A 12,821-nucleotide genomic window follows, 5' to 3' on the forward strand; every position below is an offset into this window, starting at 1 on the left:
GGTGTAATTTGAAGTTACATGACATAAAACCGTGGGATTTTCAAGATTTTCCGTTTTTGAAATTCCTCAAAAAATCATTACTTCATTTACTGTCTGTCTGGTGGCTATTCTAATCTGACAGACAACATCTATTGATGCCCGAGTATTTCAGCCGCGCTTGCTCCCTTGTAAAAAGAGCCCAGATTGTGTGGTGTTACATAAGTTTCTTTTGTTCCCCAAACCGGCACAGTGCAGGGCTGGGGTCTTTTCAATAGGCATGAACTAGTGTAAAATACTTCATCAACTGGTCAAGGAGGCCATGCATTGGACTCTCGATCTGCTGAGATGGCTAAGCAATCTTAGAGAAAAAAGTTTTGAATGACTAATATGTACTTATTATATTTTGGAGTCTGGAAGATTGTCACAAAGATGAATGCGAATTTGACAGTGACTTCGTCATTTGAAAATAAATATGCATTCAGACTTGTCTTAAGAAGCTGGAACTGATGGAGGAGCTGATATTCTCTGCTGAAGGTCTTGACTGCAAGACCATCTAGGACAAGGAAGTGGTCTAGTCTGTTCACTGCAACTTGCCTTGGTTCTTTGGCTCTTGGAATCTCTAGCACTTCTGAAGTGAAACAGGATGGGGGGATTACTGGTTGGGGAATAAGTTACCAGCTGTTTGCATCTGCTGTCCTCTGTGACTATTTCATTATTGGAGAAAACTGCAGCAGAAGTAACTGCATGCCTCCCGTCCAGTTTCATTTTTCTTTCTAGTCTCCACCCCGACGCCGGTGTCAAATTTGACTCCACTGACCTCCTCTCATCCTTCAGAGTCAGCTTTCCAAGTGTGGTCTCACTCTCACCACTCTCTTGAAATTCAGTGAAGTTCAACTTGTAAGATACTATCTGTGGCTGTTGTTCTGCCAGTTCTCTTTGGTAGTGCAGGAAGTTTTCCTCGAGACGTAATATCTCTGTCGTGATTTCTTGCGCCAGGATCTCGGTCATCTCATCTAATGTCTGCTCTGCTAGTGTCAGCTGCGTGTTATTGATACTATTTATGCAGAGTCAAATACCTTGACTCTGTCTTGGTAGATCTTCTTGGCCTCTTGCTTCAGTTTCTGCTCCATCTCTCTGATCCTAGCGGCCTTTTGGGAGATCTTAAACATGGTGTCCAGTTTCTTGCGGGACTGCTGTGATCTCCATTGCTCTGCTCAGTTTGGTTTTCTTCTTTTCTGCCTTCACCTGGAGTTCTACAACCTCTTGCTTACATTTTTCCAAAGCCTCGGACAGTTCGACAGTGGAGTGCTGTTGGTGGTCGTTGGAGGAGCAAAGTGCGCAAACTGACTGCTGGCACGAGTAGCAGTAAATGTTAGGATTTCGACCCACGTGCCTCTCACATTTTGGTCCTTCTCTTAATTTGCCCTTGGAGGCAATCTCTCCTGACTGATTCTGAGCTTAACTGTATGTTTGGTGAGATGTTAATATCGCCATGCATTCAGGTTTCTTTTGGCAATCTTCACACAAGAAACTAACACAGTCCATGCAAAAGGAGGTTGCTTGATTTTGCTTGTCACAGGTTTGACATTTGATCCCTGACCCTTGACTTTGTAGAAGCTGTTCGTGCTTTCCGACATCCTCCACCAGAGTGCTCAGTGCATGGTTAGTAGGCAGATCTTCTAGCCTGTTACTTTGCAGTGTGGTGTCATGTCTGCACAGGGGACATTTGATTTTTGTGCCATATGGATCTTGGCTATTTCTGTGATGTTTGAGACATTCCAGGCAAAAATTGTGTAAGCAGTCCAGCGCCTTTGGTTCAATGAAATGGGTGAAGCGGATGGAGCATTCTAGATGACTCCCACTGATGGTCTGCAGAATCTCGGCAGCCGTTGCCATGGTTTTAGTTGGATGTGAGAAAAGCTGCGGAAATTCTATACAACAGTTGGAGCATAAAATCAGAAATCAGAATCAGAAGTTGTAGATCACAGAGCAAAGAAATAGAACCTCTTCCATAGATTATGCTTGCTCCAGGATACCATTCACTCTGCCTCAACACAATGACAGGAATCGCTAGAGGATCTTGAAGGACTGAGAAAGTGGGCACCCCTCAAAGGAGCATATTCAAGAAATATTGGAGGATTTTGAGAGATTGAGGGTGGTGTCTAGCCAAAAGGTCGAGGTACAGTGTAGTTGTGGTTGAAGAGTTTGCACAAATGTCCAGATGGAATGATTGAAGCCTTACCAGATACCAGTACTTTGAAATCCGCTTGGAGTTTTGAACAATTGCTTGGTCAGTCAGTGGAGTCGTTCAAGAGCCATGTGAAGGATATTCAGCTACTTGTCACTGCCTTAGAAAATGAAGAAGAAATCAACTGTGAGGTTGGAGCTGTAGTCCAACGTATGCCACGTCAGGTTTTGATAGAAAAAACTGAACACTGGATAATAACTTATCAGATATTTCAGGTTGATACTGTGGATGGTCACGTTACTCCTTTTGTGGAAAAAAAGAAACTTCCTGGTACCTGCAGTTCTAGTTGAAACTGGCCTGAAGGGTATTCTATGTTTATGAAGTCTGGTGATGGTTCTTCAGATAAAGTCAGTGCGCCGACTTGGTTTAGGCATCATTGCATAAAACAGCATTTGCAAAGATGACAAAGCGGGTATTCCCCGGCTACTGCAAACAGAATGAGTAAACATTAACAGGTCAAGCTGAGTCCAACTACGTGTACAAGTAGTTAATTATTTGCTTGGTGCATTCTCTGCCGCTTTTCATAGGTGTGCATTCTTAGTGCAGCATGCTGCCTTCGGATTGCCACTACAATGACTACATGCATGTATGGTGGAACGTCGCTATACTGAACACCGCTATACCGAACATTCGGCTGTACCAAACATCGTCCTTGGCTCCCAATATTTTGTGCACAAAACCTACTGAACATTATGCAGTTGCAAATCAACCGAGTAGCTTCACGACTTTTCCAGATCAGTTTTGTAACTCAAGATTTAATAAGAATTAAATAATTTACAGATACATTTCTAGAAACCCCAAACATGAATGCAACGGCAAAACATCACGAAAATAGCGAAATCATAGTATCACAAGAGGGCGCACTGCAGTTAGACAAGAGAGGGCGCTATTCAACCTGGCAACGAAATGTTTGGCAGTTAATTTCACCATACCGAACAATCGCTGTACCAAACATTTAGCGTGGATCCTGTCATGTTCCTTATAGCGGCGTTCCACTGTATATGTAGTCTGAGCAAGAACCTTTACCATAGAACAACATATTTTGTAGTCAGCTGAGCCAACCTATGTTGTATTTGACACTTGTATTCATCACTGCTGTTCTTTAATGCTTACATGGTTGTGAAGTCGAAGGGCTTGCAGGTACAAAGTGCAGTATGTGGGCAGTAAACTCCAACCCCAAACAAAATTGGACAAGTAGACCGCATTTGCTTATGAAAAGGATAAACAGTTATTGACAGCAACCTGACCTTAGTGACCTGTAGGTGGGTTTTTTTTTTATGCAACATTGCCAGCTTCAAACATTTTATTGCTTGAAAATTTTTTTCTGCTTGAGGCTTGTTACCTGTTCCCAACTTGGTTCTGCTTGAGGTTTGTTACCTGTTCCCAACTTGGTTCTGCTTGAGGTTTGTTACCTGTTCCCAACTTGGTTCTGCTTGAGGTTTGTTACCTGTTCCCAACTTGGTTCTGCTTGAGGTTTGTTACCTGTTCCCAACTTGGTTCTGCTTGAGGTTTGTTACCTGTTCCCAACTTGGTTCTGCTTGAGGTTTGTTACCTGTTCCCAACTTGGTTCTGCTTGAGGTTTGTTACCTGTTCCCAACTTGGTTCTGCTTGAGGTTTGTTACCTGTTCTCAACTTGGTTCTGCTTGAGGTTTGTTACCTGTTCTCAACTTGGTTCTGCTTGAGGTTTGTTACCTGTTCCCAACTTGGTTCTGCTTGAGGTTTGTTACCTGTTCCCAACTTGGTTCTGCTTGAGGTTTGTTACCTGTTCCCAACTTGGTTCTGCTTGAGGTTTGTTACCTGTTCCCAACTTGTTGATTGGATTTCAGTGCTGATTTCTAACCTTGATTCTCTCTCTTTCTGGTTATTTTCTGACAGGAAGTGTCCAGCAAACTGAGTTTACTGTGTGAGGTTCAGTGCCTGGTCTGTTCCCAACTCCATCAGATGTTCATCGCTGACCCCAACCTCGCCAAACTCATTCACTTCCAAGGCTATGCCAGCGAGCTGCTCCCAATCACCGTCGCTGGTATCCCGTCAATGCACATTTGTCTGGACTTCATACCAGAGCTGCTCAGCCAACCACAGACTGATAAACAGGTTCATCAAAATTAGTTTCAACTTTTTTGAGTCATATCAGGATTCTGTGGAACTTCAAACCTAATCCCCTAGGGTATATGCCAAATCGTTTTGAAATTGGAGGATTTGGGACTGGAATAGGGTTAAAATAAATTTTGGACCAAAAAACACACTTGACACATTTTTTGCCAATTTGACATTGCTTTTGGACACTTCTTAAGGCCGTGTCCAAAAGCTTAGAGCTGTGGCTATGGCTATCATTAGCATGTGTCCACGTATTTGCAGTTGGTAAAGATGTAGATGTAGCTTTAGACATGTCTGAACATGGCCTGCGCTAAATACAGGCATGTAGGTTACCTATGAGAATTTTAACCTGTTTAAATTCTTCATTTAATTTGCTTTGTCTTCTAGATTTTTGCCATTGAACTGGTGTCCCACCTCTGTCTCCAGTTTGCTCTGCCCAAGTCCTTGAGTGTCGCCAGACTAGCTATCAATGTTATGTCGACACTTCTAACTGGTAAAAATTAAGATCTGAAATTTGCCTGAGCGTAAACTGACCTACAGGACTGTGGCAGATTTCCAAAGTCATAGTTAACCAGTTACTGTCATATTTTCTTACCTGAAAAAGCTGCTTGGGGTGGGTTTTTACCCCCAAATTCTTCAACCTTGCAAATTATGCTTTTGACCCAACAAAGCACAACACGTTACTATGCCAACCGCAGAAATGAAAAAAAAAGGGAATTGTTAAACGAGTGTACACATCCTCCGTGGAACAAATTAGGAAAATTATGTGTGTTTATTATCTGGCATCAAGTGGTTAATAATGTGTTAATTTAATCTCTCTTTTTTCCCCGACTTTTTTTCACTTAAGTCCTGCCCAGCGAGAGCCTGTGTGAGTTCTTCCTGCCAACGCTGCCCTCTTTGGTCAGAATATGCCAGGCTTTTCCTCCAATGTACGAGGACGTGACCTCTCTATTGACCCAAATTGGCCGTATGTGCATGTCACGATTGGCTGCAGTCAACTCACCCATGCGCGCAGGTGAGGTTTTTTTTATCAAGAATTCACTGCCTTGTTCGTTATTAGTCATTAACAAACTTGGATTTCATGGGGAAAGAGGGTCTGATTTTTCGTCAGTGGAATCATTTCAGTATTTGAATTTTGTTTAAAAGCTGCTTTTCCACATGCTGTAGAATTATTCCGAATTGTTATTTACCACATTTGCCTGCGGCTAGCTGAAACAGCAGCAAAGCTTTCTCAGGCATTACAAGTATGTCATCAGATTCAAAGAGAGGCCGAACTTGCAAACACAAATCTCATGTGTGATGGTTTGTAGGTTTGTTGTTAAGCTAGTAAGTCATACCCTGCTGACTACTAAAAATTGTAAGTGAAGCATCTCTTTCAAATCGATTGTGCAAGTTCAGCCTCTCTTTGAATGTGATGTGATGATTTATACAAAGAGTTAACATCAGCCAAACTGCACTATTATGGCTTGCCAGTTGGTATGGCTACCAGGTGATAATTCATTTTCTCTGCTCTCGTTGTTTCCTCAGGAACGAACAGTAGTAGCTTTGGACTTTTTACGTCTAAAGGGAGCCAGCAAAGACCAGAGGATCTCAACCTAAGGAACAGTGACCGTGTCTTGCACATGGCCGTAGAGAACACGTTCAGGGACATTGTCAAGTTTGCTGTAGTCAACAAGAAAATTTTCTGATGAGATTTAGAGCTGCAATGCAGGAATATGCAGACTAAAACTTGGAACGACTAATCAGTGGTTATCACTTTCATTTTGAAAATAATTTTTATTTTGCAAGATTCAGTTTGTCGAGCAACCCGTTTTTGTTCATTGCAAACTCTTTGGTTTGGAGTTTGTCGTCTCCTGAAGTTATAACGATTATGGATGTTATAACGACAAGATGAAGTTGTAAAAAGTTTTGTAATAAATGTTTTTCAAGGGAGGCATAAAGGAAGGTTTTACAGTAAAATAGACCACTGTACTGGTTATACCACACTCGTTACATCGTGTACTTTCCTATGGTGCTCAGGGGACCATGGGCCCCCTGGCCCCGTAGGAAAGTGAACATGGAGACATGTGTGGCATCATCAGTACAGGGAAGCCTATTCAAAGGACAACAGAAATGACATTACAGTCAGTGTTTATAATGTATATTTGTGTTGAGCGATCTCTCAGCTCATTTGTAATAAAAGAGACAAAATGAAAACAGGTGTTTTCTTTCAACAGTTTTTCTAATTCTCTTCATTTCAAAGATGCATAGATTTGATTGATTACAGCACCAACAGAGGTTTTTATGAGTTAATTTTCTGAAAGGTGACTGGCACGCATGAGTAAGATATTTTGGCAGCGGTTAAGCTGAAGAAAATGACTGTCATACCCTGCATGGTGCTAGTTGAAGCAATTGAAGGTTGCGTGTCAAAGGTCAAAGGCTGAAGGTTAACGTAACTAGCAAAGGGAAAGGGCTCAACTATAGCATTGCGTCACATTTTACATTTCACTGAGTTTGAATGGGCTTTTCGTGTAGTTGCCAGGGAACCCTGTATGTACATGTGCCTGTTGTCAGGACAACCAATGGCTGTGCCGTTGATTTTTTTTTCCTTTTTATATTTTGCGACTTTACATCATGATCTACCCTTCACTGAATTTGACTTAACTCTTGTGCCGTTGCGAGGCCCCTGTGTCTTGTTATTAAGTCACAGAGTAATGTCCGTGTAGTCCATATTTTTCCCTTTTTATACTAATAACTTAATGTACCTCAGTGTGCACATAACAGTGGGATCTGTATCAGATTGTTCCGGATTTAAAAATCAAATGTTGAAATGTCCATATCTAGTCCATTTCAAAAAAGAAACCAAATTGAAATGATTGTGGGGAATTCAACGTTTAATGAAGCAAAATTATCTTTCTGTTTAGCAGTTAAATTCAGTTATCTCCATAGCTTATTCCAAATATTCAAAATGGTGACTTTCCTTCAAATGTGCTGTGATTGTAAGTATGCTGTTTTCTAGCAAAAACTAAAGAATTAATACGTAATTCAGTTTTTAAGAAGTTTCAGTCAAAAATACAGCAGGAACTGATAGCAGAAATGTAAATGATTCCATGTTTACCTAATCACTCCATTTTATTCAGTTTTCAAAACTTTAGCCAGCATTTGAAAAGGGCATACATGTACATGTATTATCAACAAAGTGTCCATTTTCTAAAATATATTTGAGAACAACTCATTTAATACAGACGATTCACAATAGTGTGCCTCCAAGAGTTTGCAACGCATTGACCAATCACATTGCTTAAAAGTTGACGCAATGCGTGTTTGAAAAGGGAGGCACACTATTGTAAATTGCCCATATTAGACCAGAAATTACATGCCAATTTTGGTTTTGAAAACAACAATTAAAAATTTTCAGTTGAAGCAATGAAGTCATGTGATCTGGTCTGTTGATAAATTGATGATTGAAATAAGATGTTGACAATATTTTAGCAGTGTTAAAGTGCTAGCCACATACACAATTCCAAAGTATTATAATACGTGTTCTTTCTAATTGTGTAATAAACTGGATAAAAAGCAGCCTTTAAGATCTAATTTACATTTTTATTGCATATGTGATTGACCCCACAGCCCACCCACGCTGAGAGCCAGGAGCTGAAGAGCGCCCTCATTGCTGGTCAGGACAGTACTGCCGTGTAGCTGCTACCAGAGATATCTCTGCCATCATTGTAAAACGAGGAGGTGAGTTCTCTTCAACAGACAGGTACAACGTAGCCGTACCTTATACAAGCAAACACTACAATGTAAGCTATCATCAGCCCCACACTTTTGTGAGATAATGTACATCCTTGACCTCATCCTTTCGGTCAAAATCAGTCAAATGACCCCTGTGTGTCTGTGTACCGGGGCAAATGTGGAAGGAATTTATGACTGTCTGTGACTGTGTCAGCAAAAGTAGTAAATTACATTTTGAGGGTAATGTAATGTTTTTACTTTGCTCCAAACAACCCTTTCATCTTTTAAAATGCTGCAAATGTATATCATTGTCCACACTTTTTCTATTCAGAAAATTTCATATTGATTGCATTTTGAAACAATTAAAAATTTATCCCAACTTCCTGACACCCAGCTTGACTTAAAGTAATCAGGCTATATTCTAGAATAATAATGCAATATAGTCTGAATTTTTTGAGAAAAATGCTAGCCGTGTATTCAAGAACAAAAGTATCATTTTACAAAGTAACCTCTCGTCAGCCCAGGTTTCTCTAAGATAATCACTGATTCTTTACCACTCAATAAATGGCAAATCCAGTATTTCATTCTGATACCTTCAACACCTGACAGTCAAGTCAATGCGATTCATGCAGACTAATAAAGCTTGATACTTTGGCAATGACAATAAAAGAAAAGGTTTCTCATCCCAAAGTATTCAACCATTTTTCACTCTTGTTTTTCATCACCATTAAATTCAATTGTCTCTGCTTTTGTAGTTGACACTGAAATCACTGCATTTCCTCTGCAACTAATTTGAAAAACTGAAAACTAACAGAAAACTCTGCCAGCAATTTGGCTTCTTTTATTGTGTAGTTCAGAAAACACTTCTACAAACGAAATCACCTTTTTTGTACTGACAGTTTTCAAACTCTTTTTCTTCATATCTGGGATTGACTATCACAAGAAGCAATGATTTAGTGTTGTGTTTTGGTAAACATGAAAGCCAGGGCAGCCAGTGTACATGCAGGTTGGGAGTTCAGTAGTATCTAGATAAAGCAACCTGCAGTTTTACAATCCTTTGTGACAGAGATCAAATTTTTGGATTAAACTTTCTTTTAAAAGTTATAATCATAGTTTACCCATTCTTTTGGACAAGAGCCTCCCCCAATGTGGATGGTTTTTAGCATGTGATGCTTTCCTGGCTTCAAATGAAATGTTGACACCCATTTTTAAGGATTTTAACCCTCATCCATGGGAGTCACTGACCTTCATAATGATCATTAGATAGGCATGTATAGTTCAGCCAGTGAATCTATATGTTATGTACAGTGTTGTATTCGAGTCCAGCACAAGTCTAGTCACAAGTTCCGTCACAAGGCCAGTCACAAGTCCAGTCACAAGTCCAGTCACAAGTCCAGTCAAAAGTCCAGTCACAAGTTCTGTCACAAGTCTAGTCGCAAGTTCCATCATAAATCCAGTCACAAGTCCAGTCACAAGGCCAGTCACAATTCTAGTCACAAGGCCAGTCACAAGGCCAGTCACAAGGCCAGTCACAAGGCCAGTCACAAGGCCAGTCACAAGGCCAGTCACAAGGCCAGTCACAAGTTCAGTCACAAGGCCAGTCACAAGGCCAGTCACAAGTCCAGTCACAAGGCCAGTCACAAGGCCAGTCACAAGGCTAGTCACAAGGCCAGTCACAATTCTAGTCACAATTCTAGTCATAAGGCTAGTCACAAGGCCAGTCACAAGGCCAGTCACAAGTCCAGTCACAAGGCCAGTCACAAGTCTAGTCAAAAGTCCAATCATAGTAACAGGGTGAACACGGACAAAAGGCTTTTGTCACAGTTCATTTGAGTAGCTTTAGACTGGCTAAAGACTGAGGACTAGTGATGGCCTTGTAATGGCATTACTGGGACTTGCAGGGACTTGTTATAGACTCCAATACATGTACACCACTGGTCGTGTAGCCAACATTTCTTTCTACACCGCCGTGCAAGGAGAGTTTTGCAGACACATGCCATTCATATGTTGTGAGGGATATTTCACAGCAGGATAAAATAGCTAAAACATGATGTCATGCTTTGTCTACATGTGCAATTTCCTTTTAGAGCTCAATGGATTTTGCCGTAGGAAAGCCCATGTGTAAACAAAGTGTGATGTGGTAGTGTTTTTAGGTGTATTGTTGAACAAAATCATGGGAAAACAAAACAATTTTGATTGGATGTTTGAACAGAAAAGTTATTTATGAAGTGGAATACATGAAATTGTTTTAAACAACCATGTTTAACATCTGCCAGGGGCCTTTGGCTTGGTTATTATCGTCCTCTATGATATCCAGGTTGCCGACCTCTTTTATTCCTCATTATCCATTGAACTGATGGACTGACATTTGTGAAAAAACAATGAAAATTTGAAAGTTACTTGGTCAGTTGTCAAAGTCTCTTTGAATTGTGCCAAGTAATTTGCTGTGAATAAGCAGCATGCTTACAATTAAACTTGCGTGTGAAAGACCTTTGATTGGATTTGTTTGCGACAGATGTCTGTTGTCACACACGACGGTAGGTTTGTAAGACACCCAATCTGCCTACCACCAGATTGCCTGCTGGTGTGATTGCCATGTCAACTGTAAACATGCATTGCTTGATGGCACATTCAATGTGTTTTCCACCGTTACTGAAGACATGGATATCTGCCGCTCCTGGGAAGGAGGGTAAGCCTTTGGTAACATAGATGTTGCCTTGGCTGTCACCGCATACACTTTTTGGTTTCTGTGTGTCTGTTTTGAATACTGTGTTTCCATGGTAATCTGTACAAACCAATTTTCCCCTCACTCGGTTGGTGTAGATGATCCGCTTTTTGCTGATAGCCAGGTGATCTTCAATCATTGGTGCTGGTAGTTTCCTGATGAGGGTTCCATCTGGGTTGTGGAGGCTGATCTCTCCCTTGGCCTTGTAGCCCACAGCTATCAGATTGTCCTCATCCACTGCCAGGCAGGTTGGTTTGCTGTCTGAATCAATTCCTGGCTGGAACTGATGGAGGAGTTGATATTCTCTGCTGAAGGTCTTGACTGCAAGACCATCTAGGACAATGAGATGGTCCAACCCGTTCACTTCAACCTGGCATGGATCTGTGATATCTGCAATTTGGAGTATTTTAGGGGTGAAAGGGAATTGTGTGTTGCTTGTTGGTGAATAAGTTACAAGCTGTTTGTATCCATAATCTGCTGTGATTATTTCATTGTTGGAGAAAACTGCAACAGAAGTAATTGCATGCTTTCCACATAGTTCCATATTTGTCTCCAGTTTCCACTTTGAGTCCTCTTTCAAATTTGGCTCCACCAGCCCTCTCTCCTCTTTCAGAATCGGCCGTCCGTGTGTCCTTGCAGTCTCCCCATGCTCTTGAAAGTTGGTGAAGTGCAACTTTTTTGGCACCATCCGTGGCTGTTCTGCACAGGTAAGTTTACTAAGAGCATGCAAGAATTTTTGCTTATGATATAAGATCTCAGTCTTGTATTCTCGACTCATAATTAGGCATATCTCATCCATTATCTGCCTTGCTTCTCTCAGCTGTCTATCATTGATGTTGTCAGAAGATTCAAATGCCTTGACTCTGTCTTGGTAGATCTCTTTGGCCTCTTGTTTCTGTTTCTGTTCCATCTCCCTAATCCTAGCAACCTCCTTGTCAGCTTGTTGGGAGATCTTCTTGTTGGTAGCTTCAAACATGGTGTCTAGTTTCTTGCGAGATTTGGCTGTGTTTTTCATGGCATTCTTCAGTTGTGTTTTCTTCTTTTCAACCTTTGCCATTGCTGCTGCAATTTCTTGTTTGCATTTATCAAAAGCCTCTGATATGTCTGCACAAGAATGCTTTTCATGTTTCAGAACAGAGCAAGTTGTGCAAATCAACTTCTCACATGTGTTGCAATAAATGTTAATATTCTGATCCGGATGTTTCTCACATTTTGGGTCTTCTCTTAGTTTGCTCTTGTGGGCAGTCCATCTCGATTGAGGCTCGGCCAGCATGTACATTTTGTGAGATTTTGTTACTGGTAGGAGGGCATGTGCCCCGTGGCACTCTTGACACTGAAAATGTTTACACTCGTTGCAAAATGAAAGTGCCTGATTTTGCTCATCACAGCTTTGACATGTGATCTCTGACCCTTCACCCTGCAGAAGCTGTTCTCGTTTTCCAACATCTTCAACGAGAGCGCTCAGTGCATGGTTAGTAGGCAGATCTTCGAGCCTGTTACTTGGCAGTGTGGTGTCACGTCTGCACAGGGGGCATTTGATTTTTCTGGCGTACGGATCTTGGCTATCTCTGTGATGCTTGAGACAGTCCAGGCAAAAAGAGTGTAAACAGTCTAGTGCTTTGGGTTGAGCGAAACGGTTGAAGCAGATGGAGCATTCTAGATGACTCTCACCGATCTTCTCCAGAATTTCAGCAGCGGTTGACATTGTTGTTTTGATTGGATGTGAGAAAAGCCACAGAAATCTCTAGATCTGTGAAAAATATAAACATTTGTAAGTATTGTTTCTTTTTAACCTGAACAGTCCTCAGTCGATCCTCCAATTTCAATATAGTTTTTTTACATGCATCCCAGGGGGTTAGGGTTAATTGACATAATGCTAAAAGTACAGCATTCCTTTTTTTAAAAGATTAATTAGACAATTTGTTGATCCGAGGGAGGGGGGGTTGAAGTGCCAGGTGGTGGACTTTATTATGAGTTGTGTTTGTAAATTTGAAGTCAGTGCTAGGTAAGCCCTGCACAATAGGATCAAGACATATTTACAAGTTTGCACAAATGCCT

The 12,821-nt window shown here is 41.1% G+C and overlaps 2 protein-coding genes across 2 annotated transcripts in view; one reads left to right on the top strand and one right to left on the bottom strand.

Annotated features, from left to right (window-relative positions):
• Positions 1–6,520, top strand: part of ints2 (integrator complex subunit 2) — a 48,521-nt gene extending 42,001 nt beyond the window's left edge. The window contains exons 17-20 of the mRNA XM_022230697.2: positions 4,103–4,321; positions 4,712–4,817; positions 5,172–5,339; positions 5,852–6,520. Coding sequence (XP_022086389.1) covers positions 4,103–4,321; positions 4,712–4,817; positions 5,172–5,339; positions 5,852–6,012 — 654 coding nt within the window. The 3' untranslated portion in view covers positions 6,013–6,520. The remainder of the gene's footprint in view (positions 1–4,102; positions 4,322–4,711; positions 4,818–5,171; positions 5,340–5,851) is intronic.
• Positions 6,521–7,179: 659 nt separating this feature from the next.
• Positions 7,180–12,468, bottom strand: LOC110976945 (uncharacterized). The gene has a single exon (XM_087141400.1). The coding sequence runs from the start codon at positions 12,466–12,468 to the stop codon at positions 10,564–10,566; it is 1,905 nt and encodes a 634-aa protein (XP_086997526.1). The 3' UTR covers positions 7,180–10,563.
• Between the last annotated feature and the right edge of the window lie 353 nt (positions 12,469–12,821).

The sequence above is a fragment of the Acanthaster planci genome, linkage group LG09 (assembly GCF_054643075.1).
Source record: "Acanthaster planci isolate LZ-2023a linkage group LG09, COTS_SCS, whole genome shotgun sequence".
Classification (NCBI taxonomy): domain Eukaryota; kingdom Metazoa; phylum Echinodermata; class Asteroidea; order Valvatida; family Acanthasteridae; genus Acanthaster; species Acanthaster planci.